The sequence below is a fragment of the Pogoniulus pusillus genome, chromosome 40, assembly GCF_015220805.1.
Source record: "Pogoniulus pusillus isolate bPogPus1 chromosome 40, bPogPus1.pri, whole genome shotgun sequence".
Lineage (NCBI taxonomy): Eukaryota > Metazoa > Chordata > Aves > Piciformes > Lybiidae > Pogoniulus > Pogoniulus pusillus.
In genome coordinates this window covers 4,500,117-4,521,722 of record NC_087303.1, presented here as the reverse complement: position 1 = coordinate 4,521,722, position 21,606 = coordinate 4,500,117, and the positions used below count along the sequence as shown (strand labels likewise).

General features: G+C 52.4%; 1 protein-coding gene across 5 annotated transcripts in view; it reads left to right on the top strand.

Annotated features, from left to right (window-relative positions):
* Positions 1–15,824, top strand: part of TLK2 (tousled like kinase 2) — a 55,279-nt gene extending 39,455 nt beyond the window's left edge. For all 5 annotated transcript variants that reach the window (XM_064174181.1, XM_064174183.1, XM_064174184.1 and 2 more), the window contains 9 exons: positions 1,777–1,874; positions 2,237–2,318; positions 5,123–5,214; positions 6,397–6,486; positions 8,047–8,216; positions 9,663–9,801; positions 10,977–11,088; positions 12,057–12,164; positions 12,941–15,824. In XM_064174181.1, coding sequence (XP_064030251.1) covers positions 1,777–1,874; positions 2,237–2,318; positions 5,123–5,214; positions 6,397–6,486; positions 8,047–8,216; positions 9,663–9,801; positions 10,977–11,088; positions 12,057–12,164; positions 12,941–13,114 — 1,065 coding nt within the window. In that variant the 3' untranslated portion in view covers positions 13,115–15,824. The remainder of the gene's footprint in view (positions 1–1,776; positions 1,875–2,236; positions 2,319–5,122; positions 5,215–6,396; positions 6,487–8,046; positions 8,217–9,662; positions 9,802–10,976; positions 11,089–12,056; positions 12,165–12,940) is intronic.
* Positions 15,825–21,606: the final 5,782 nt, after the last annotated feature.

The window sequence follows — 21,606 nt, the reverse complement described above, 5'->3', positions numbered from 1 at the left end:
AACTTCCAACTCTCCAGAGTTCCACATGGCACTGAGCTAAACTTGGAGCTGTTCCACCACTTATTGCTGATAGGACCCAATGTTGTCCTTCAATATTGTCAGCAAATCATAGAATTGTTTTGGTTGGATGAAACCTCTAAGATCATCCAGTCCAGCCTAACACCACCGCAGCCCCAACTGCCATGGCCACACATGTCTTGAATACTTCTAGGGCTGATGACACCACCACTGCCCTGAGCAGCCTGTGCCAATCCCTGACCACTCTTGCAGCAAAGAAATTGCTCCTCCTCTCCAACCCTACCCTGCCCTGGCACATTTTCAGGACATTTCCTCTCCTATCACCTGATGCTAGGGAGAAGACACCAATGCCCACCTCGCTCTGACCTCCTTTCAGGGACTTGTAGAGAGCAGTGAGGTAGCCAGGTGGGGTTAGTCTCTTCTGCCAGGCAACCAGCAACAGAACAAGGGGACACAGCCTCAAGTTGTGCCAGGGGAGGTATAGGTTAGATGTTAGGAGAAAGTTATTCCCAGAGGGAGTGATTGGCATTGGAATGGGCTGCCCAGGGAGGTGGTGGAGTCGCCATCCCTGGAGGTGTTGAAGCCAAACCTGGCTGGGGCACTTAGTGCCATGGTCTGGTTGATTGGCCAGGGCTGGGTGCTAGGTTAGACTGGATGAGGTTGGAGGTCTCTTCCAGCCTGGCTGATTCTATAATTCTGTCCATGTCCATCCTCTGTAGATGTTGTCCCATTCCCATTTATCATCTTGACATCCTTGATCCTTATTTCCAGGAGCCATTCTCTTTCTCTTGTCCAAGCAGAGGCAGAGAGACCCTGCAAGAGCAGCCCTGTAGCACTCAGGGAAGGAGCAGGACCAGAGCAGCAGTGTTTCTTAGTTACTGAAAAGCTTAGAGTCATGAAGGTTGGAAAAGACCTCTAAGATCAAATGCAAATGTTAAAAACAAGGAGGTGTCAAGGTCTGCTCCTGTCTCTGGGTGTAAACAAAACTGCCCACTCACTTTTCATTCCTTCACCTTCCACCTGACTCTTAGCTGACTGTGACCACCTCTCTCATCTTCCACACAAGTTACTTACCATTAAGCTCCTCACAAGTGGAATTAGACCTGCACTTGGACACCAGGAGGCAGCTGTGTGCAGGGCTGCATCCAAAGCAGAGAGAGCATCAGGACAAGTTGGGGACTCTGCCCCTCTGCTCTTATTAGACCCCACCTGTATGACTGCATCCAGTTCTGGGGCCTCCAACACAAGAAGGACATGGAACTGTTGGAGAGGGTCCAGAGGAGGCCCTGAGCAGCTCCCCTATAGGGACAGGTTGGGAGAGTTTGGGTTATTCAGCTTGGAGAAGAAAAGGCTCCAGGGAGACCTTAGAGCAACCTCTCAGTACCTGAAAAGGCCTACAAGGACACCAGGAAGGAATTTTGTACAGGGCCTTGTAGTGCCAGGATTAGGACAGTGAAGCTGGAAGAGGGAAGGTTGTAACTGGAGATTAGGAAGAAACTCTTTCCAGTGAGGGTGGTGAGACACTGGCACAGCTTGCCCAGGGTGGTTGTGGATGCTCCTTCCCTGGAGGTGTTCAAGACCAGGCTGGACGAGGCCTTGTGCTGGTGGGAGGTGTCGCTGCCCCATGGCAGTGAGGGTTGAAACTGGTTGATCTTTAAGATCCTTTCCAACCCAACCCACTCTATGACTCAGTTTCTGTAAGCAGGTGGAAATGCCAACTGCTCAGTGCTGTGTTTTCCTTGTTTTTCCCTTGTGCAGGAAGAAGCAGAGATCCAGGCGGAGTTGGAACGGCTAGAGAGGGTTAGAAATCTACATATCAGGGAATTGAAAAGGATACACAATGAAGATAACTCACAGTAAGCACATGGCATTCAGGGCCAGGGATGCAGAACAATTCTTTTACTTGCCCCCTGTCCTAATGGCAAACATTCAGTCTGCTTTAAATGGGTGTTGTAACTTCATTTGTCACTTGGGAGGTGCCACAGGGTCGACTTCGTGTGAGACAAAAGGCTTCCAAGTGCCTCAAGGCACCATTCTGTTGTCTCTTGTCAGTGCAAACTGATCAAATAGTATCAAATCTATTAGTCACTGACACAGTTTTGGTGGTTTTGTGTCTTAGTATCAAAATATTGTTCCTCAGCTGTGTGGTGGCTGTAATTTATTGTGTGTTTATTGCATTCTTCCTGCTGGTGTTCTCAAACTGTGCCTTTCTCCCCAGATTTAAAGACCATCCAACGCTAAATGATAGATATTTGTTGCTACATCTTCTGGGTAGAGGTGGCTTCAGTGAAGTATATAAGGTAAATTGGAAGTGGCAGTCTGTGGTGTGCTCTGAGTCTGCAGGAAGCAGGAGTTTTGCACTTGTTTCTTCAGTGGTGTGTGTGTGGTTGTGGAGGGAAGAAGGGAGGGCAAAGCACGAGGCACATCTGGCTTGCATTAGGTGGCTTCAGATTTGGAGCTTCTGCCCTTGTCCTCAGTGGTCAAGCTTCTTGCAGAGGCATTGCTTCAAGAAAACACTGCAGCAGATCTGCAAGTTCTGTCAGGACAGAGAAGCAACCATTTGTTGCTTCAAGTGCAGCACACACCTTTGGCAGTGAAGTCGTGTTGGGTATGGCTTAGCGAGGCAAAAGGTCGCTGCGAAGAGGAGGAAATAGCTCTGACATTTAACAAGGCCAAGTGCAGGGTTCTGCACTTTGGCCACCACAACCCCAAGCAGCACTACAGGCTGGGGACAGAGTGGCTGAGAGCAGCCAGGAGGAAAGGGACCTGGGGGTACTGATAGGTGGTAGGCTGAAGATGAGGCAGCAGTGTGCTCAGGTGGCCAAGAGAGCCAATGGCATCCTGGCCTGCATCAGGAACAGTGTGGCCAGTAGGACAAGGGAGGTTCTTCTGCCCCTGTACTCAGCACTGCTCAAGCCACACCTTGAGTGCTGTGTCCAGTTCTGGGCCCCCCAATTTAAGAGAGATGTTGAGGTGCTGGAAGGTGTCCAGAGAAGGGTGACAAAGCTGGTGAGGGGCCTGGAGCACAAACCCTATGAGGAGAGGCTGAGGGAGCTGGGGGTGTGCAGCCTGCAGAAGAGGGGGCTCAAGGGTGACCTCATTGCTGTCTACAACTACCTGAAGGGACATTGTAGCCAGGTGGGGAGTGGCCTCTTCTCCCAGGCAACCAGCAATAGAACAAGGGGACACAGCCTCAAGCTGTGCCAGGGCAGGTCTAGACTGGATGTGAGGAGGAAGTTGTTGGCAGAGAGAGTGATTGGCATTGGAATGGGCTGCCTAGGGAGGTGGTGGAGGCCCCGTCCCTGGAGGTGTTGAAGCCAAGCCTGGCTGGGGCACTTAGTGCCATGGTCTGGTTGACTGGCTAGGGCTGGGTGCTAGGTTGGTCTGGATGGTCTTGGAGGTCTCTTCCAACCTGGTTGATTCTATGATAATAAGAGCAAAGAGCCCTTACAAATTGTGAGAGCCTTCATCTTCTGGGAATTGAAGGCCTGTTTTTCTTGTGTTCTCATTTTACACTCTGAAGTAGCAGGCTTGGAAGGGGCTGTGTGCAGTGTGGGGGACATATCTGCAGCCGAGGATTACCTGGGGGTCAGCAGTCTTGCACAGCCAAAATCTGGGATACTTTGGTGCTTGCTCTTCGACTTAACGCTTCAAACCTTTCCAGTTCTAAATGTTCCTCATCTGCTCCCAGCAGCTCTTAAATCATGGTGAATTGGGCTAGAAAGGCAGCAACTATGCCAATGCAAATCCTGGAAGCTTCACAGTCAGGTGTTGTTTTGATGCAGAACGATGACAGATATCCAAAGCAGGGGGACTGAATTGCTCAGGTAGTGAAAAAAGGGGTGCTGTGCATGTTGGCACTCAGTGGCTCCTGGGAGCTCTGCTGACTAAGTATTTCTGTAAATCAGAAATGTATATTCAGCCTAGAGAAGAGAAAGCTCTGGGGAGAACCTCTAGTGGCCTTCCAGGATTGAAAGGGAACCTGCAAGAAAGCTGGGGAGGACTTTCTACAAGGGCTTGTAGAGAATGAGAGGAGAATGGCTTTGAGCTGGAAGAGGAGAGATTAAGATTGGAGATGAGGAAGAAAATCTTTACAGTGAGGGTGGGGAGACACTGGCATAGGTTGCCCAGGGAGGTTGGGGATGTCCTCTCCATGGAGGTGTTCAAGGCCAGGTTGGAAGAGGCCTTGAGCAATCTGGGCTAGTGGGAGGTGTCCCTGCCTGTGACAATGGGGCTGTAACTGCGTAATCTTTGGGTTCCCTTTATAACCTAAACCATTCTGTGGTTACATGAAGTAGAAAGCCTTAGCTCCATGGGTGGAAGCAAAAGGGTATGAATGCTTCCTACCTGCCTGTGCTTGGCAGTTGTAGTAAGAAATCCTTAACCCTTCTTCTGCGAGGTCTTAGCCAGTCCCTTAAGCATTAAGAGTTAAAAAGTCAGCTTCTGAGATGGACAAAGTTAATCTTTGTCTGCTTCTAGTGGAGTTTTTCCCTGTCCTATAAATCAGCTGTTGCTGCTCTCACACAAGGTAAAAGATCTGTGTTTCTCCAAGAGCAGAGCTGCAGTGCTCTGGTCTTTAAAGGCTGCCTGAACAGCAAGGACCTGGAGGGAAAACTACAGCACAAGATTTACACACTTGTGCCACTGAGCTCTCCAGCTGTAAAGGAGCTCTGAGATGGAGAGCTGAGCTGCCAGTGTGAAACAGCACACTGAAAACCCTCTGTGCTCTGAGTGTACCAAATGAGTGAGGTAGCTTGGTGGGGGAATAATGGCAGTGCCTTGCTCAGTGTGATGAACTGGCTGCATTTTGGGAGCTTGACCTTTCTGATCCCACTGTAGCTCTGGTGTTAAAAAGTCAGGTGAAGTGCAGCATTAGTGAGAGCCCCTGGAGGAGGCCAGATCAAAGCACAGCATATTCAGTTGTTTTCAGACCTGCTTAGTTTCATCCGTGGAGCTAATTGCATCAAAATGTAGGTTTGCTCTTCACTCAGTTGTGTCCTAATGCTTGTTTCCTGGGTGGGGATAGTGCTCTGTTAGAGCTTGTCTGCTTTTTTGTGGTGTTGTAGTTGTGATTCCTACTGATCTGCAGCTCTTCTCTCTGCAGGCATTTGATTTAACAGAACAGAGATACGTAGCTGTGAAAATCCACCAGTTAAATAAAAACTGGAGAGATGAGAAGAAAGAAAACTATCACAAGTAAGTAAGGCTGTAAAGCAGACCCCCATGTGTCCAGATTCACCCTGTGTCTGGTTAGCCAGTGCCTGTCACCAGGATGCCTTTTCTTTCTTTTCTATTTTGCCACTTTTTACCTTGTGTTTGGACATTTTTGCTTCTGTTTTGTCTTTTTTCCCCCTCTGTTTTGCCCTTTCCCCTCCCTTCTCTTGCCACCTGCCCTTTTTCCCTTCCCTTCTCTTGCCACCTGCCCTTTTTCCCCTTCCCTTCTCTTGCCACCTGCCCTTTTTCCCCTTCCCTTCTCTTGCCACCTGCCCTTTTTCCCCTTCCCTTCTCTTGCCACCTGCCCTTTTTCCCCTTCCCTTCTCTTGCCACCTGCCCTTTTTCCCCTTCCCTTCTCTTGCCACATCTCCAGAGTTACTCTCTGTCCCAGTAGCTCCTTACAAAAGTTATGGTCAGGTTCCAAACAGAGATTTGTTTGAACAGCATGGCATAAGGTTTTAAAGCATCAGTACTGCTCTGTGCCAGAAGCATTGAAGTGACTTCTCCCCTCTAAAGACCCTCATTGCTCCTCCTCTAGGAAACAGTTGTTCATGCCCAGCTTCCAGGTGCACACCAGCACTGTGCTCCCCCAAAGCCATCCCTTTCCCTTTGCTTCCTAGAATCCCTTCAGAGATAACTAGGTCTGTAGGTGGGCCATGGCTTTGAAGGGAGGTGCAGGAAGCCTTTGTTGGGAGCTCTTGTTTCTAGTGCCAGGGGTTAGATGAGCTCTGCAGAATGACAGCCAAAGCTGCTCAACAGAGCTTCAAAGGGAAAGTTGTGATCTTCATTCCCCACCAAGTCACTGGGACGAGCTGAGCCTGGAGCCTGGCAGTGGAGCTGTTGAGCACTGTGGTGTTCTTCTAGAACTTGCTGATTTCTGTATTCAGCTCTCTTGGATCCCTGTAGGATTTATGATGAGGTTATTCTGTTTTGGCAAGCAGCACCATTAATCAAGAGGAGTTATTCTGTAGCCCTGCCAGAGTCTGAGATGCTCTCAGATGCTGTGGTTCTCCAGAGCTGTTCTCTCCTTCGCTTGGGCTGTCTGCATGATGCGCCTGGGTTGGATTGAAGCTGGGCTGCTGTGTGCTGTGCTGGGTGTCAGTGGCTGCAGAGCTTGGAGCTAGGGCACTGGTGTGACTAATGCTCAGGCTTGCCTCTTTGCAGACATGCGTGTAGAGAGTACAGAATTCACAAAGAACTGGATCACCCTCGAATAGTGAAGCTTTACGACTACTTCTCGCTGGATACTGACTCGTAAGTTTTGGGGTGCTGGGGCCTTGCACTTGGCTTCACCTCCTCACTGCAGCCAAAGCATTTGGCCTCTTGAAACGTCCCAGAGAGTCACAGGATGCCAAGGAGTGGAAGGGACCTTGAAAGATCATCTAGTCTAACACTCCTACCAGAGCAGGATCACAGAGTGGTTTAGATTGAAAGGGACCCCAAAGTTCATCTAGTTCCAACCCCCTGCCATGGGCAGGGACACCCCCTGCTAGCCCAGGTTAGAATCACAGAATCAGTCAGGGTTGGAAGGGACCACAAGGAGCAGCCAGTTCCAACCCCCCTGCCATGCCCAGGGACACCCTACCCTAGATCAAGCTGGCTGCAGCCTCAGCCAGCCTGGCCTTAAACACCTCCAGCCATGGGGCCTCAACCACCTCCCTGGGCAACCCATTCCAGCCTCTCACCACTGTCCTGCTGAGGAACTTCTTCCTGACATCCAGTCTGAACCTACCCACCTCCAGCAGAGTGGAGTAGAGGGGAAGAATCACCTCCTTCGCCCTGCTGGCCACACTTCTGCTGCAGCCCAGGCTTTGGTTGGTCCTCCAGGCTGCAAGTGCACACTGCTGGCTCACGTTGAGCTTCTCGTTCACAAGTCCCTCTCCTCAGGGCTCAAGGCCTCATCCATCCAGGCCTTGAAAACACCTCCAGGGAGGGGACATCCACAACCTCCCTGAGCAACCTGTTCCAGTGTCTCACTGCTCTCACTGAAAGAATTTCTTCCTCATCTCCAGTCTCAGTCTCCCCTTTTTCATCTTAAACACCCACAGCAATGTTGCAGGCTGTACTGCAGAGATGTCTGAGGCAGTTTGAACCTCAGTGGTTTTCTGGAGATGCTAGCCCACAAAGCAGTCTGCTGTGCTTTGGCAGATGTGGTGCTTCCCTAGTAAATCCCAGCGTGGTGGGGAGTGGAGAGGATCATGCATGCTCACAGGGGCACCCTTAGCAGCTTACCCAGAGTCACAATGTCCTGGTGGGTTTGGAATCTCTCCAGAGAAGGAGACTCCACAACCCCCCTGGGCAGCCTGCTCCAGGGCTCTGTCACTCTCACACCAAAGAAGTTTCTTAAATCCTTCTCTTTGCTGCCCTGGGCAAATGCCCCAGCTGATGGAGCTTTCCACTTAGAGTCATAGAATCAGTCAGGGTTGGAAGGGACCACAAGGATCAGCCAGTTCCAACCCTCTGCCATGGGCAGGGACAGCTCACACTAGGTCAGGCTGGCCAGAGCCTCATCCAGCCTGACCTTGAACACCTCCAGGGATAAGGCTTCCACCACCTCCCTGGATAACGCATTCCAGAGTCTCACCACTCTCATAGTGATGAACTTGTGGGTCTCACACTTAACAGGAGGGTCTGTGACCTTTGCACTGTTGAGCTTTGAGGACTGTGCTGCTGGTAGCTTATTTTTAGAGAGAGATGAATAGGCTGAAGGACTCTGAATGTAATAGATTGACCAAATAGAGGAGCCGAGCAATAACAAAGTGTTCTGGTTTCCATCGGGTGCCTTAATGACAACAACTCCTGTTTTGCTTCCAGGTTTTGTACAGTGTTAGAATACTGTGAGGGGAATGATCTGGACTTCTACCTGAAACAGCACAAGTTGATGTCAGAGAAAGAGGCACGATCCATTATCATGCAGATTGTGAATGCTTTAAAATACTTAAATGAAATCAAACCTCCCATCATACACTATGACCTTAAACCAGGTATGCTCTGCTGCCAGCTGATGGGTTCTGAGTTTCAGGTAATGGGTTCTGAGTGCATTGGGGCAAGCTGACTTTGTGCAGACATCAAAAAGGTGACAGGGCTGCATGGGAAAACTTAACTTGCAACAAGAAAACACCCTCAAATGCATAGAACATGCTGTGAGAAGGGGTTTGCATCCCAGAATTGCAACAGAAACCAGGGAGCAGCATTCCAGAAAAAACAGCCTCCTTGTTCAGAAGGAGCCCTCCAACCACCAAGTGTCTGTGTTTGGTTTCTAAATGTCCTGCTTGTATTCTGCTGTGGAGAGCTTCTCTTATTGCTTCACCAAGGTTCCCATAATTAGCAGTGTGTTTCGTGCTCCCCTTCTTCTGGCTGATTCGTCCTGTAATCATCTGCCTGAAGATGTGGTGGCAGAAGCTAAGTGGGAAGTGTTTCTTTTTTCATATGGTGTGGCAGCTCACAAAGCTGGGGGGCATGCAGTCCAGCTGCCTTTGAACTCACTGACATCTGCCCTGTTAGATGGTCCTCTCCAAATGCTGCTGCTGATTTAAATCCCTTTGCCATTGGGCAGAGTTCTGAGGGGGGGATGGAAATGCTTTCTTTTGGGGTGATGCACATTGGTGCAGCTTTTTTTCCCTGCTAGTTCAGAATTCAGCCATCTCTTTGGGCAGTCAGCCCTGGCTTGTCTCCCTGTACTGGTGGCACTTCATCAGCATTGTGTAACTGCTGTGTGATGTGGTTTATTGCATCAGCAGGAGGAATCTGTACTGGAGGTGGTGCTGTTGCACTAGTCCTAGTGACCCTGTTTCTTCCCCCAGCTGTCTGAGCGTGCTGCAGAGCTCTGCCTACAGTTGTCTAAAGCTGTGATTCATCCACTGCCACCACGCAGAGTTCTGCTGCTTTACTGTAGGCTTGGAGAAAAACAGGGAGAGCTGCCTTGATATCCTTGATGGATTTGTAGAAGACTCTTGCCTAAGCAGTAATTGTCCTTTTTGAGCTTAGAAAGCACTGGGGAGCAGTGCCAGGAAGGAGAGAGTTTCTGGTTTGTGGAGAGGCTGGGGCAAGTCAGGACTTCTGGGCAGAATGAGTCATAGCTCTGTTTGTACTGCTCTCCTTAATCCTCCTTTTTGACCTGCCCTTCCAACGGGACCTTTGGGAGGAATCAAACCAGCATGAGCATCAGGCTCCTTTGGCCAACAGGGCTTGGAATCTGGAGGCTCCAAGCAGTGTTGAGCCAGTGGCTCATTGAAGGATGGGCAGATCCAGCACTTGGTAGATGCTCAGAGTGCTAAGTGTTAAAACCTCTGCCCTGGGCTGCTGCAGCAGCTCACTGTAGGTTCTTTGTGCTCCGGTGCAGAGCGTCAGAGTTCAGTGCAATTTTACTCCTTGTTTATTTTCCTGCTAGATGTGTGTATCCTAAGGGGTTATTTCCTTCCTCTGTCTAGGTAACATTCTTCTAGTCAATGGTACTGCATGTGGAGAGATAAAAATCACAGATTTTGGGCTTTCCAAAATCATGGATGATGACAGCTACAACTCTGTTGATGGCATGGAACTGACATCGCAGGGGGCTGGTACTTACTGGTAAGCGTTGCCTGGGGCACTTACAAGTTACAGATCAAGAAGAGTTTATAAACACCCTTTGGATCTGTGTCAGCTCTGTGTGTGCTGCCATTGTCTCTGACAGCTTGAGAGGCTGAGGTTTGAGACCCTGGAAACTGCTCTTGCTGTCACACTGCTCCTTTTGAGGCTGGCAGCCTTTTGCTTTTCAGTGGGTTAGTGTTCATCGTTTGCAAACAGTCTCTTATCCAAAGGACCTGGTGAAAACCTGCATATGCTGCGTGCTGCTGAGCTCTGGAGTGGGGTTTGGCTGCTATTTCACACTCCATAGTGGCACTGCCATACAGTTTAAGTGAAGAATGAGGGGAAGACCATGGAAATTTGGAAACAGCAGGGAGATGGGAAGAGTATTCCACTGAAATGAGGAGGTGACATCCCATAGTTAGAAAAGCTACACATGTCACAGTTGCTGTCTGGAGCCAGAGCTTCGCTTTTCACTATCATGTGAAGAACACTTTCAGCAATGCTTTATCCTCTGTGCCAAGTTTGGTCACTGCATCACCCATGGCTGAGAGCAAGGCCTGTGGTGAACACTACTGAATGTGACCCTTAGCTACTGCCCAAGCTGCAGCCTGGCACAGTGGGCAGCAGCTGAACAGCACCGTTTGTCTGGGTGCTCTGTAGTGTGTGGTTTTGTTCTCTTCCTAAAAATGAAGCTGTCTGTAGTTGGAGTGAGGCTGAAATGTCTCTAACTGGGACATGGATTGGGGGTTGTGTTTCTCTACAAGTATGGCTTTTGGCTCTGTGTTTCCATGGTGGAAATGTTGGCCAGGCCCTTTTAACAACAAATGCCAGCTCTGAACATAAAAGAGAATTGGGGTTTTTGTGTGCTCTGCTGAAAAGAGTCTGGCTGTGCTGACTAGCTCAGACCATGAGTGTCTGAAGAAACCCAGAAGGGGACTGTGTTGGTGATCTTGGCCCAGAGATGAACAGGAATGAAGCTGAGTCCCTCATGTCATAGAATGCTATAGGTTGGAAGGGACCTTCCAGTGTCATCCAGCTCAGCCCTCTTGCAGTGAGCAGGGACAAGATCCCAAGCCAATATCTGACCCCAGAATGTTGTTTCCTTCCTTTGTAAAGAGCATGATGGAGCCTGTAGAGATGCTGCTCATAACCTCTTGTGCCTTCCTTCTCTTCAGGTATTTGCCACCAGAATGTTTTGTGGTTGGGAAGGAACCTCCAAAGATTTCAAATAAAGTGGATGTCTGGTCAGTGGGAGTCATCTTCTATCAGTGTCTCTATGGCAGAAAGGTAAGAAGCCATTTCATCCCCTTCCCAGTGGTGAGTCTCTGACCTTCTGGGAGGCAGCCCTGGTTTCTGCTTTCTTCTCCTCCCTAGGCTTAGGAGGTGCTTCTGCCTTGTCTCCCTGCCATCAGCTCTGCAGCAGTCCATGCTGATGAAGGGGCCAGAATTTGCTAGGTTGGTTCTTTGCTCTAGCAGCATTCTGCAGAGCATTTCTTTCCACTGAGTGTTCCCACTGAGACCATTATGGGCAGGACAAGTGAACCTTTTCAGGGTACACCTGAGGTTCTTGGTCTGACCTTGTTCTGTGATGCTTTCAATGTGCTAAGTCCTTGTTGAGCCCGATACTGCCTGATGGCTGCAAGTGATTGAGAGGAAAAAAATCTGGAGGTGCAAAGAGCCACTCTAGAAATTCTTGGGATGGCTCTGGGGAGGGAAGAGTCAGGAAAAGGTGATTTGTCCTAAGGAAAGGCTTTTTTTTGTGGTAACAACAGAAGCAGCAGGTTGGAGCAGGAGAAGGATTCCACCAGCTCTTGTTCTCATGGCTCCTTGGTAACCGAGTGTTGTGGGAGCCTGTGCTGACAAACATGCTGTTGCTTAGTGTGATCTGTCAGGGAAAGGGTGGAACCAGCCCAGCAGAGGTTGAAGTGGGTGAATCTCCTGTCAGCTGAGATGAAGGCCCTCTTGCATGTGCTGAAGCTGACCTACAAAGGTCTGGAAGCAAGTGGAGATCCCTCCCGTCTGGGCCGGAAATACCTCAGACACATTCCAGCTTGGTCCCTTCCATCGAGCTGAAGTGCAGGAGCAATGTGTCCTGCTCATCTGGCTGGGATCTCCAGCACCTTCACAACATTCATGGGCTTGCTGCCCAGAGAAATGCTGATGTCAAGTGATGATACACAGGAGCGTTTTGGGGTTTGTTTAAGGCCTGTCGACAGCCATTAACACCTCTCTTGCATGGCTGTTTTTTTTGGTAGCCCTTTGGTCACAACCAGTCACAACAAGATATCCTGCAGGAGAACACAATCCTGAAAGCTACCGAGGTGCAGTTCCCTCCAAAGCCAGTAGTCACACCAGAAGCGAAGGTGAGTGGCTGTCAGTCAGCGATGGGCACTGCTGCTTCTGTCCTCTTGCTCTCCCCAAAACCAGCAGCAGTGCTGCTGCACTCTGCTTCTTAGCTCCTGCAGAGAGCAGGGCAGTGGCTGTGTGGTGGTGTTAGGCTGAGGATGAGTGGCCTGGTGGGGGCTGCACTGGATTTGTTGCCTGCTGCTTGCCCTTGAAATAGGCTGGCAGCTACTTGTGTGGATGGCAGGCAGCAAAGGCAGTTCCCCCTTGTGTTGAGGCAGAACCTCTTTTGCTGCAACTTACACACATTGCTCCTTGTCCTATCCCAGGGAGCAGTGAGCAGAGCCTGTCCTCCTCTCCTGGCAGCCCTCAGATACTTACAAACATCTATCAAATCCCCTCTAAGTCTTCTTTTCTCCAGACTAAGCAGCCCCAGGTCCCTCAGCCATACCCTCCAGACCCCTAATCACCCTCGTTCCCCTCCGCTGGACCTTCTCCAGCAGATGCCATTGGAATGGGCTGCCCAGGGAGGCGGTGGAGGCACCATCCCTGGAGGTGTTCCAGAACAGACTGGATGAGGCACTTAGTGCCATGGTCTGGTTGATTGGCCAGGGCTGGGTGCTAGGTTGGACTGGATGATCTCGGATGATCTCTTCCAGCCTGGTTGATTCTCTGGTTCTACGATCCCTGTCTCTCTTAAACTGAAGAGCTCACAACTGAGTTCTTTCTTTGGAAGTCCAAGGAAACTTCCTGTTTCTGTCCATCTGCTGATGGTTGTCTTTTGGGCTCTGTGCAGGCATTCATCAGACGTTGCTTGGCCTACCGAAAGGAGGACCGGATAGACGTCCAGCAGCTGGCCTGTGACCCCTACTTGCTGCCTCACATCCGCAAATCCGTATCCACCAGCAGCCCAGCTGGAGCTGCCATCGCATCGACCTCCGGCTCATCCAATAACAGCTCTTCAAACTGAGACACAGAAATAGGCCAAAAAAACAAACAAAACCCCACAAAAAAAAAACAACACCCAAACAAAACAAAACCACAAACAAAACTGCTCGAGAAACCGGCGAGAAGACTTTCGGGGGGGGGCGACAGCTTTGGAGTGGAGGAATCCGCAAGGGGCTCAAGAAACCTGTCCCAGGTGCTTTTTATTTCTCTTGCTTTCTTTTCCATCCATAGAGCATGACAACATCAACCCATCAAGGAAAAAAAAAAAACCCAAACCCTTCAGCATCTAGGCCAAGGAGATGGCTTGAGGGTGACCAGAAGGAGGAAGGGGGTGGCTGCTCTCAAGCAAAAAGGGGGAAAACTCAATGAAAGAACAGAACCATCCAGACCTAGTTCCATGTACTGTGAACTCCTCAACGTGCAGCAGCCTTGGGGGAACCCAGGACGCTGTTGTGTGCTTCGTATGAAGAATGTGGACTTTGGAAACAGAAACAAACAAAAAAGAGACTGGGCTAGCCCAGTGTTGATATTTAAACATTGTTCTCTTTTTTTTTTTTGGTGGTTTTTTTTTGGTTGTTTTTCTTTTTTTTTCTTTCTTTTTTTGTTTTTTTTTTTTTTTTTTGTCTTTTAATAAACTTTAGGTAACATCTCCTGAAAAAAAGCTCTGAAGCACCAAGGTTCAGCTGGGGATGATATGTGACTCTTTACCCTTTTGGAGGGGGGAAAAAAAAAGTTGATCCTGCCTGTTCATGGCACTAGAGTTAGTGTTTTGCTCCCTAATTCATTTCAGGTTGGTTTTTGTTTGGTTTGTTTTTTTTATTTTAAATAACAAAATTCTCTCTCTTTTTTTTTTTCCTCCTTTTTTTTTTTTTCTTGGAAGAAAACAGTTTTCTGGTCTCAAAAGTGAAACCCTTCTTAGCAGGTTGATAGCTGTGGATGGTCCAACTCTCTGCTCCCTCAGGGGTGTGGCCTCTGATGAATAATTCACCTCAGGAGGGTGGTGAAACCCGCAGGAGAAGAGACCTTTGTGGATCTCCTGTGATCACAGCTTAAACCACCAGAAGGTTTTCAGCTGCTGCTTCACAGCTCTCACAACGGTTGCTCCTTTATGAATTGATCCTGTTCTTTTTGGAAAGGCCTCCCTGGCACGTTCAGGACATGCTCTCTCTGCTCTCCTGAGCGTTGAAAAGCAGGCAGCCAAGGGGAAGGAATGGGAGCACAGCTCAGTGGGTCCCAGCTCAGCGGATCGCAGGTGTGGTCCGTGCTCACCCTGACCTGTACAGCTCTTGTTCATGTTACAGAAACCCAAAGCTGAAGGTTTGTCTGCTCCCCTCAGCTGGGGGCTTGGCAGCAAAGCTTCCTCTCTCCCTTAACACTTCACTGCTAAAACTTGCTGACTCCTAACTTGCTGCCATTGCTGCATCCACCTGCAGATGAGAGGGAGTGGGATAATGGTCAGGAGGGGAGCAGCCACCCTAGTTATTGCCTCCCTCCTGCAATCTGCCTGGAGGGGTCTTACACCTTCAGCTGGAGCCTGCCTGCTGTGAAACACAAACCTCTTGTCCTCGCTCTGCCCCCTTATCCCTCCCCCAAAACTCAGAAGGAAAACTGAAAACCCAAAAAGCACAGCACTTGAACATGTGGCAGCCAGGTTGAAGCTCTCCTAACATGTGGCAGGAGCTCATAGCCAGAACTATTTAAAGATGCAGTGTTCAGGAGCAGGGTTTGCCTCAGAAAGGGGCTGAGTTGGGGCACTGCTGTGGTTCAGGGTAGGGGTTAAAACCAAACTGCCCAGTGCACGCCTCCCAGCCTGCTACCCAGACCTCTGTGGCACCTCCAGGACTGTACCCACACACCAGCAGTGTGTGGGCTCTTCAGGGCACTCGGTACCCAAACGGTGGTCTCGTGGCAGGTGATGTTCTCCACCATGCACTCTTGGAGAGCACCACCACTTTTCTGCCTTATGTAAGCCATCCTCTGCAAATACTACACTTAAACCTGATCAGGAGCTTTTAGTTACCTGGAAAATGGAGGAATCAGTAGAAATGAGGCAACAGAGTTGGGAAGTGGAGAACTCTGTTGCTTTGCTTTTTGTTACTGGCTTTGTAGTGACTCTTTGGCTTTTAATTGGATGTGTTCACTTGCAGCTGGGTTAAGCTGGTCCCTAATCTGGAGTGGTTCACACCAAGCAAAGAAATACTGCATCTTTAAATCCTCAGCCATCGTTTCTTAGGCCCTGCTGCTCTATTCCAGAAGTTAACTGTTTAGCAAGCAGCACTTGGACGTCTCTCCAGCCTCTGTCAGGTGAAATCAGGGCTGCTGCTTCCCCCCATTGGCTGATTCGGTGTCTGTCCACGTCAGGGAGAATTCTAGAAGGGTTGTTTCTGTCCCGGCCCCGTTGTTTCTCGGCCATACAGTGTGTGCTATCTCTGTGGGTGTGATTAGTTGTGTGTCAGATGCATTTATTCCTGCTGTGCAACACCCATCCAAGGGGCCCGGGCACAGCGTTGGCCTTCCTGGGGCTGACAGCAGTGAAGAACCCTGGTAGAATTCTGGCTGTGACACCTCCCCTGTTAACATGGGTTTCACTTCCAGTAACAGCCCCTATTGCCACACTGTTCATTTACTTAAAGAGAAGTGTATGAAGAATTTGTAACTTAAACCAGGCCAGACTGTTTTGGCTCTACCCAACAGATGAGACATGGATATTAAAATAAGTTTTAAGAAACTGATCTGCCTGGCTCGTGCTCTCTGCTTGGCGTAGCCTTGCCCTCAGCTCTCTGCCAGTGCCTGCATGCAGGGGATGTGGGACAAGGTGAGGAAGGATGGAGGAAGGATGCACTCAGCAGCTCAAAGAGTGGTGAGGTCTTTGCATTGGAGTGGGAGTGGCTGAAAACGACCAATTGTGCCCCAGGTGGGCAGCAGAGCCAGTGGCATCCTGGGCTGGCTCAGGAGCAGTGTGGGCAGCAGGACGAGGGAGGTTCTTCTGCCCCTGTGTTCAGCACTGCTCAGGCCACACCTTGAGTGCTATGTCCAGTTGTGGGCTCCTGAATTGAAGAGAGCTGTTGAGGTGCTGGAAGGTGTTTGGAGAAGGGCAGCAAGGCTGGGGAGGGGCCTGGAGCACAGCCCTGTGAGGAGAGGCTGAGGGAGCTGGGGGGGTGCAGCCTGCAGCAGAGGAGGCTCAGGGCAGAGCTGATTGCTGCCTACAGCTGCCTGCAGGGAGGCTGTAGCCAGGTGGGGTTGGGCTCTGCTGCCAGGCAGCCAGGGCCAGAAGAAGGGGACACAGTCTCAAGGTGTGCCAGGGCAGGTTGAGGCTGGATGTGAGGAGGAAGTTGTTGTCAGAGAGAGTGATTGGCATTGGAATGGGCTGCCCAGGGAGGGGGTGGAGTGGCTGGGGCACTTCGTGCCATGGTCTGGTTGATTGGCCAGGGCTGGGTGCAAGGTTGGACTGGATGAGCCTGGAGGTCTCTTTCAACCTGATTAATTCTATTCTAAGTCTCATTTAGTTGCTGGCCTTGGTCTTGTGGAACATCGAGACTGACATCTGAGGTGGATTTGTACCTCCTTCCCAGTGGAGTGGCTGCTGCCAAGGTAAGCCAGGTATGTTCAGGGCACATAACCTACCTGTTTTGTGTCTGCTGATGAAAATTGGTGTTGAACAAGAAGAGGGCAGATTGAGAATGCAGGTTAGGAAGAAATTCTTTGAGGGTGGGGAGACACTGGAACAGGTTGCCCAGGGAGGCTGTGGTTGCCTCCTCCCTGGAGATGTTTAAAGCCAGGTTGGATGAGGCCTTGAGCAGGCTGGGCTGATGGGAGGTGTCCCTGCCCATGGCACGGGGTTGGAACTGGATGATCTTTGAGATCCTTTCCACCTCAAACCGTTTGGTGATTCTAACTCTGTGCCCTGACTGGCTGGGCCAAGAGCTGGTGGCCACAACCCACTTGCCGCTGTCCAGGGCTTTGGCCACAGTTACCTGGAATAATCACACTGAGCAAGGACAAGAAACTCATCTCCTTTAATTTCTCATGCCTGAGTCCTGTCAGCTTTAAAAAACACAGAGCAGAACATGCAGAGGGCCCTTGGCAGCTGCAGAGGTCGAGTCTGCTTTCATCTGGGCTAATAAGTGGAGGAGCAGCAGTTCACACCCAGCTCCTCTGCAGGCATCTCCCTGCCTCTGTTCAGGGCATCCCCACCACGAAGCAGGCTGCTCTCTGCCCGCCAGATCCTGGTTCCTCTTGAGGAAGCGTGGCTGGGGATGGGGATTCTGCTGCAAACTTGATGTCAGCCTCGCTGCGCTTGGGCTTCAAGTCAGCTTCGTCTAAGTGAAACCCAACACCGAGAGCAGTTCGGCTCCCTCCCCGCTGCTGCAACTGATTAATGCTCAGCCCCCCCCCCCCCCCCTTGCCAGTTCTGGTGATGGGACGGAGATTTGGGCAGGGGGAGGTGGCGGCGGCTTTTTGGCAGCGAAGGGTCCTGTGGTAGCAGTCTCCAGGCCGGGTACCCACCAGGCGTGCCCGGGGGCAGGGATGGGCGCGGAGTTAGGCACTCCGCTTGACGCCAGCGGGATGCGAGGGGCTGCCTGGCTGGATGCTTCACCTCCTGCGTTAGCACTTAGCAGTCACGCTATGAAGCGAGCTTCCCTCTGCCAAATGGGCCAGACCCAGCTGCTTTTGTGACCTGGCAAACCCTTCACACGAGCTCTGCTACTGCCGCCAGCACCTCCCCGGGGTTTGCTGCTGGGGGGTGGGTGGGTGTATTTTCTGGGTGCTACACGAGCCGGGCTCAAGCAGCCTTGACTTAAACCTTTCCTCACCCAGCACAGAGAGGGAGAGGAGACTTGCAGCACAGGGAGGCAAGACCCAGCCCCGAAGTGCCTTTTCTACCAAGCACGGGTGAGCCTTTGCACCAAGCCTCTGCACTTCCACCGCCGCGCACAGCCACGTCCATGGGCTCCGCTTCACCCTGGCCCCAGCACAGCTCCTGGGGGCATCCTGGTGCCCCACAGCCAGCACCGTGGGTGGGGGCGAGAGGCCAAGCAAACGTGGAGCTGTTTGGCCTCCCCTTGCCACGTTCACAGCCAGAAGCAGGCCTCTTGGCCACAAGGACCCCATTGTGTGTGCCGGGAGCGAGCGCCGAGGCTCCCGTTTCATGCATTCCCTGCACGGGGGCGTGGAGTGCAGGACAGCCGCTGGCAAGCGCTGGCTGCTAGGGAGCTGCAGGCCACCACCCTGCGCTCCCTTCTGCTCCCAGCCCTGCACCTTGCCCTGGGATGGGTTGCTGCAGCTTTTCTTCTCCCTCTCTCCTTCACATACACTCAGTGCTTCAGGAAACACTCGCAGAGGTGCAGAAGTCTGTTCTTGCAGTGGAGCCTGCTGGACTTCACAGAATGGTAGGGGTTGGAAAGGACCTCTGAAGATCATCCAACCCTCCCTGGCAGAGCAGGATCACCCAGAGTATGTCACCCAGGAAGATGTCCAGGAAGGTTCTGCTGGGTTGGTGCAGGGGAGGCTCAGTGCTTCAAGCCTGAAAGCGATCAGCCACTATCTGCACCACTGCTGTGGAACAAGCTTCACCAGCCTGCAGGCAGCCCTGGCCTGGAGCTCTTCCCCCATCTATTGTTAGCTGGGCTGCAGAGACAGGGCAGAGGGCTCGGTAACCCAGCTGAAGGTTGTTGTGCAGTAACAAACACATGGGATGGAGCTGAACGTGCAGGGATGCTATGGGGAGCAGCAAGGTGAAGAGGGAGAGATGCAGCTTCGTGTGCAAGCCAGCTCTGCCCTCCCCAGCTGAGCAGCCACGGGGAGCACAGGCAGCGAGGTTTAGAAGGTGCTTGGCTCTGGTTTGTGTCGATGGGAAAGAAAAAACCCAGAGCTCTGCTCAGCCCTGTCCTCTCCTGACCGAAGCTGCCGGCTGCGCGGGAGCCACGAGCACGCCCTGGCCGGGGGCCACGGGCCGGGGGCTGCCGTGTGGGCAACCTCCCCACTCTCGGCCCGCCTCAGCCTCGCAACGAGATGGGCGCTCAAACCCTGCTTTGTTCAGCACTGCCTCATCCCGGCTTCTGCTCGCTCCACCCTCTCGCACCCAGGCTCGGGGGACCGGCCGGGACTGAGGCCAAAGCCCCTGCAGGCTAAAGGGACTGGCGGGCGACGCAGGTGGCCGGGGACGAGGCCGTGCCGATGAGGTAAGGCAGCGGCAGAGGTGGAAACAAAGCATCTGGGGCTGACTGCGTGGCCGCTGGACCACGCCGCTGCGGCTGGAAAGGGCCGCGGGACAGGGTGGGAACTCTGCTTCCCAGTCCCATCCCCGCTTCCAGAGAAGGAAGATGCTGTTCGGGATGTGCTGTCCCCCGCTGCTCTCCAGCTGCCTTCCCTCCCCGCTCCGCAGCCCAGCTCAGCTCCTTTGCTCTTGAGTCATGCAGAGAGAGTGTTGTTCTAAAAGGCGGATTTCTCGCAAGGGGCTGGAATTCCTCCCGCTGCCCTTCCAGGAGCCCCGGGGGGGCGGGAAGCAGCGGGCTCAGAGGGCAGCCCCCGGCCTCGTCTCGCCCCCGCGGCGGAAGGGCAGGATCTTGGTGCTGGCCCTCCCAGGGCTGGAGCGCCCTGAAATTCCTCGTGGCAGCTCTGAGCGAGCACATCTGGTTTTCATAAATGATTTGCAGCTTGAACTTGCCTGACTCCAAGGGCTGCAGAGGAGAGAGCAGCAGAGAGCCCCGAGAGGCAGCGCTCTCGAAACGGGACCCCTCTAGCGGTGCTGAGGTTTGGGGAGGGGGTCTAGGGCTGACTCAGCTCCCAGAGGGACCCCAGCAGCTGGCAAAACCCCATCTGCTCCTTGCAAGAGCCAAGGGGATGGTCTGCTTGGAGGCAGGGAAATGGCCCTTCTTTTTGGCCAAGATTCTTCCTCCTGCAGCTGAGTGTTGAGCAAAGCCCAGGCTGATCTCAGGCACTGTCTCTGCACCCCAGCAAGGAGCACGGGGAGCAAACTGCAGAGCAGAAGAAGGGAGCTCCCCAACACCCTCAGCTTGGCAGAGCCCTGGCCACCAGCACCCAGACCCTGCTCTCAGTGCTGGACCCATCGACGCTTGGGGAGAGGCATCACCTGGGCATCTGGTGGCCACCAGCATGGCCAGGGCCGCGGAGTGGCTGAGCCCCCAGAGAGCATCCCCTGGGCTCATCCCTGGGAGGAAGGGTGCAAATGCAAACTGGTGCTCTGGGCACAAGTCTCCCCTGCAGCTTCCCCACTGTGCTGCAGGACGTATCAAGCCCCACATCCCAGCAAGGAGGCTGCTGCCCACCCCTCACTGCCTGCAGAGCAAAGCCCAGCAGTGGGCTTCGGATTGGGCGTCTGGACTGGGGCTGCCCTGGCTGTCCCCAGCCTGTCTGTGGTGATGGAGGGAGCGCGACGTGGCCTTCCCCTGCTGCCGGCGCGGGGGAGAGAGGAGCCAGCAGACGCCAGGACAGCCTCTTCCCTCAGCAGTGACCTCAGCACCGCAGCTGCTGCCAGGTGGGTGTTGATCTTGGCCTGGATGGGCCCTTTGCAGGCCAGGATGAGGCCGAGGCTGTGTGGATGGAGGCTGAGCTCGTGGCTGGACCTGGCAGGTGTTGCTGGTCCCCAGCATGCAGACATCCCCAACTGTGACTGCCACAGTGAATTAAAGCTTCTCGGCAGCCACTGCCTGCAGGCAGAGCTGTGCTGTCCACTGCTGCTCTCCTGGAGTCCCCAGTCCTGCAGAGAGCCGTGGGATCAGGGGAGCACTCTTGGAAGAGCATGACTGAGCAGGACGTGGAGCCTTCCTCTTTGTGTAACAGACCTCAGCTAGGCTCTAAAATCACAAAGTCATAGGATCATTTAGATTGGAAAAGGCCTTTAAGATCATCAAGCCCAACTGTGACCACTAAGTGCCACGTCCACAGGTTTCTTGAGCAGGGACTGTGACTCCACCACCTCTCTGGGCAGCCTGTTCCAACGGTGACCACTCTCCCAGCAAAGGATTTTTTCCTAATATCCAACCTAAAAGAACTGTAAAATACTCTTTGGGCAGTGCCCAGAGGTGGCTGATAGGTAGGTGCAGTCTTCCTTCAGAGCCTGCTGCTACAGACACAGCTCTTGTGCTCCCCAGGTCCTGTCCTCTAAAGTCTCTGGCACAAGCAAACAACCCCAGAGTTGGTAACTCACAGGGTGTCTTGCTGCCACGGAGCATCCCAGCTTCAGCCTGGGGGTTTTCCCTCCCTTCCCTAACAGCTGGGGCCCACAGCTCCTCCAGTGACATTTCCCAGTTGAGCATCCTGGCTAAGCCATTTTCTGCCACTGTTCCTGACTGGGGCAGAGCTCCAGCCAAAGGTGGACAAGTGGCATGGCTCCATCTCTCCCAAGTTCTTCTGGGGGGTGATTTTTCACTTGAGCCAAAGCTGCTTCACCCCATCCCAGCCCCACCACAGTGGCCACTCCTCATGAGCTACACTGCTTTGGCCACCATCCTGCAGCTGTGACAGACTGGATGATCTTCTAGGCCTTTTCCA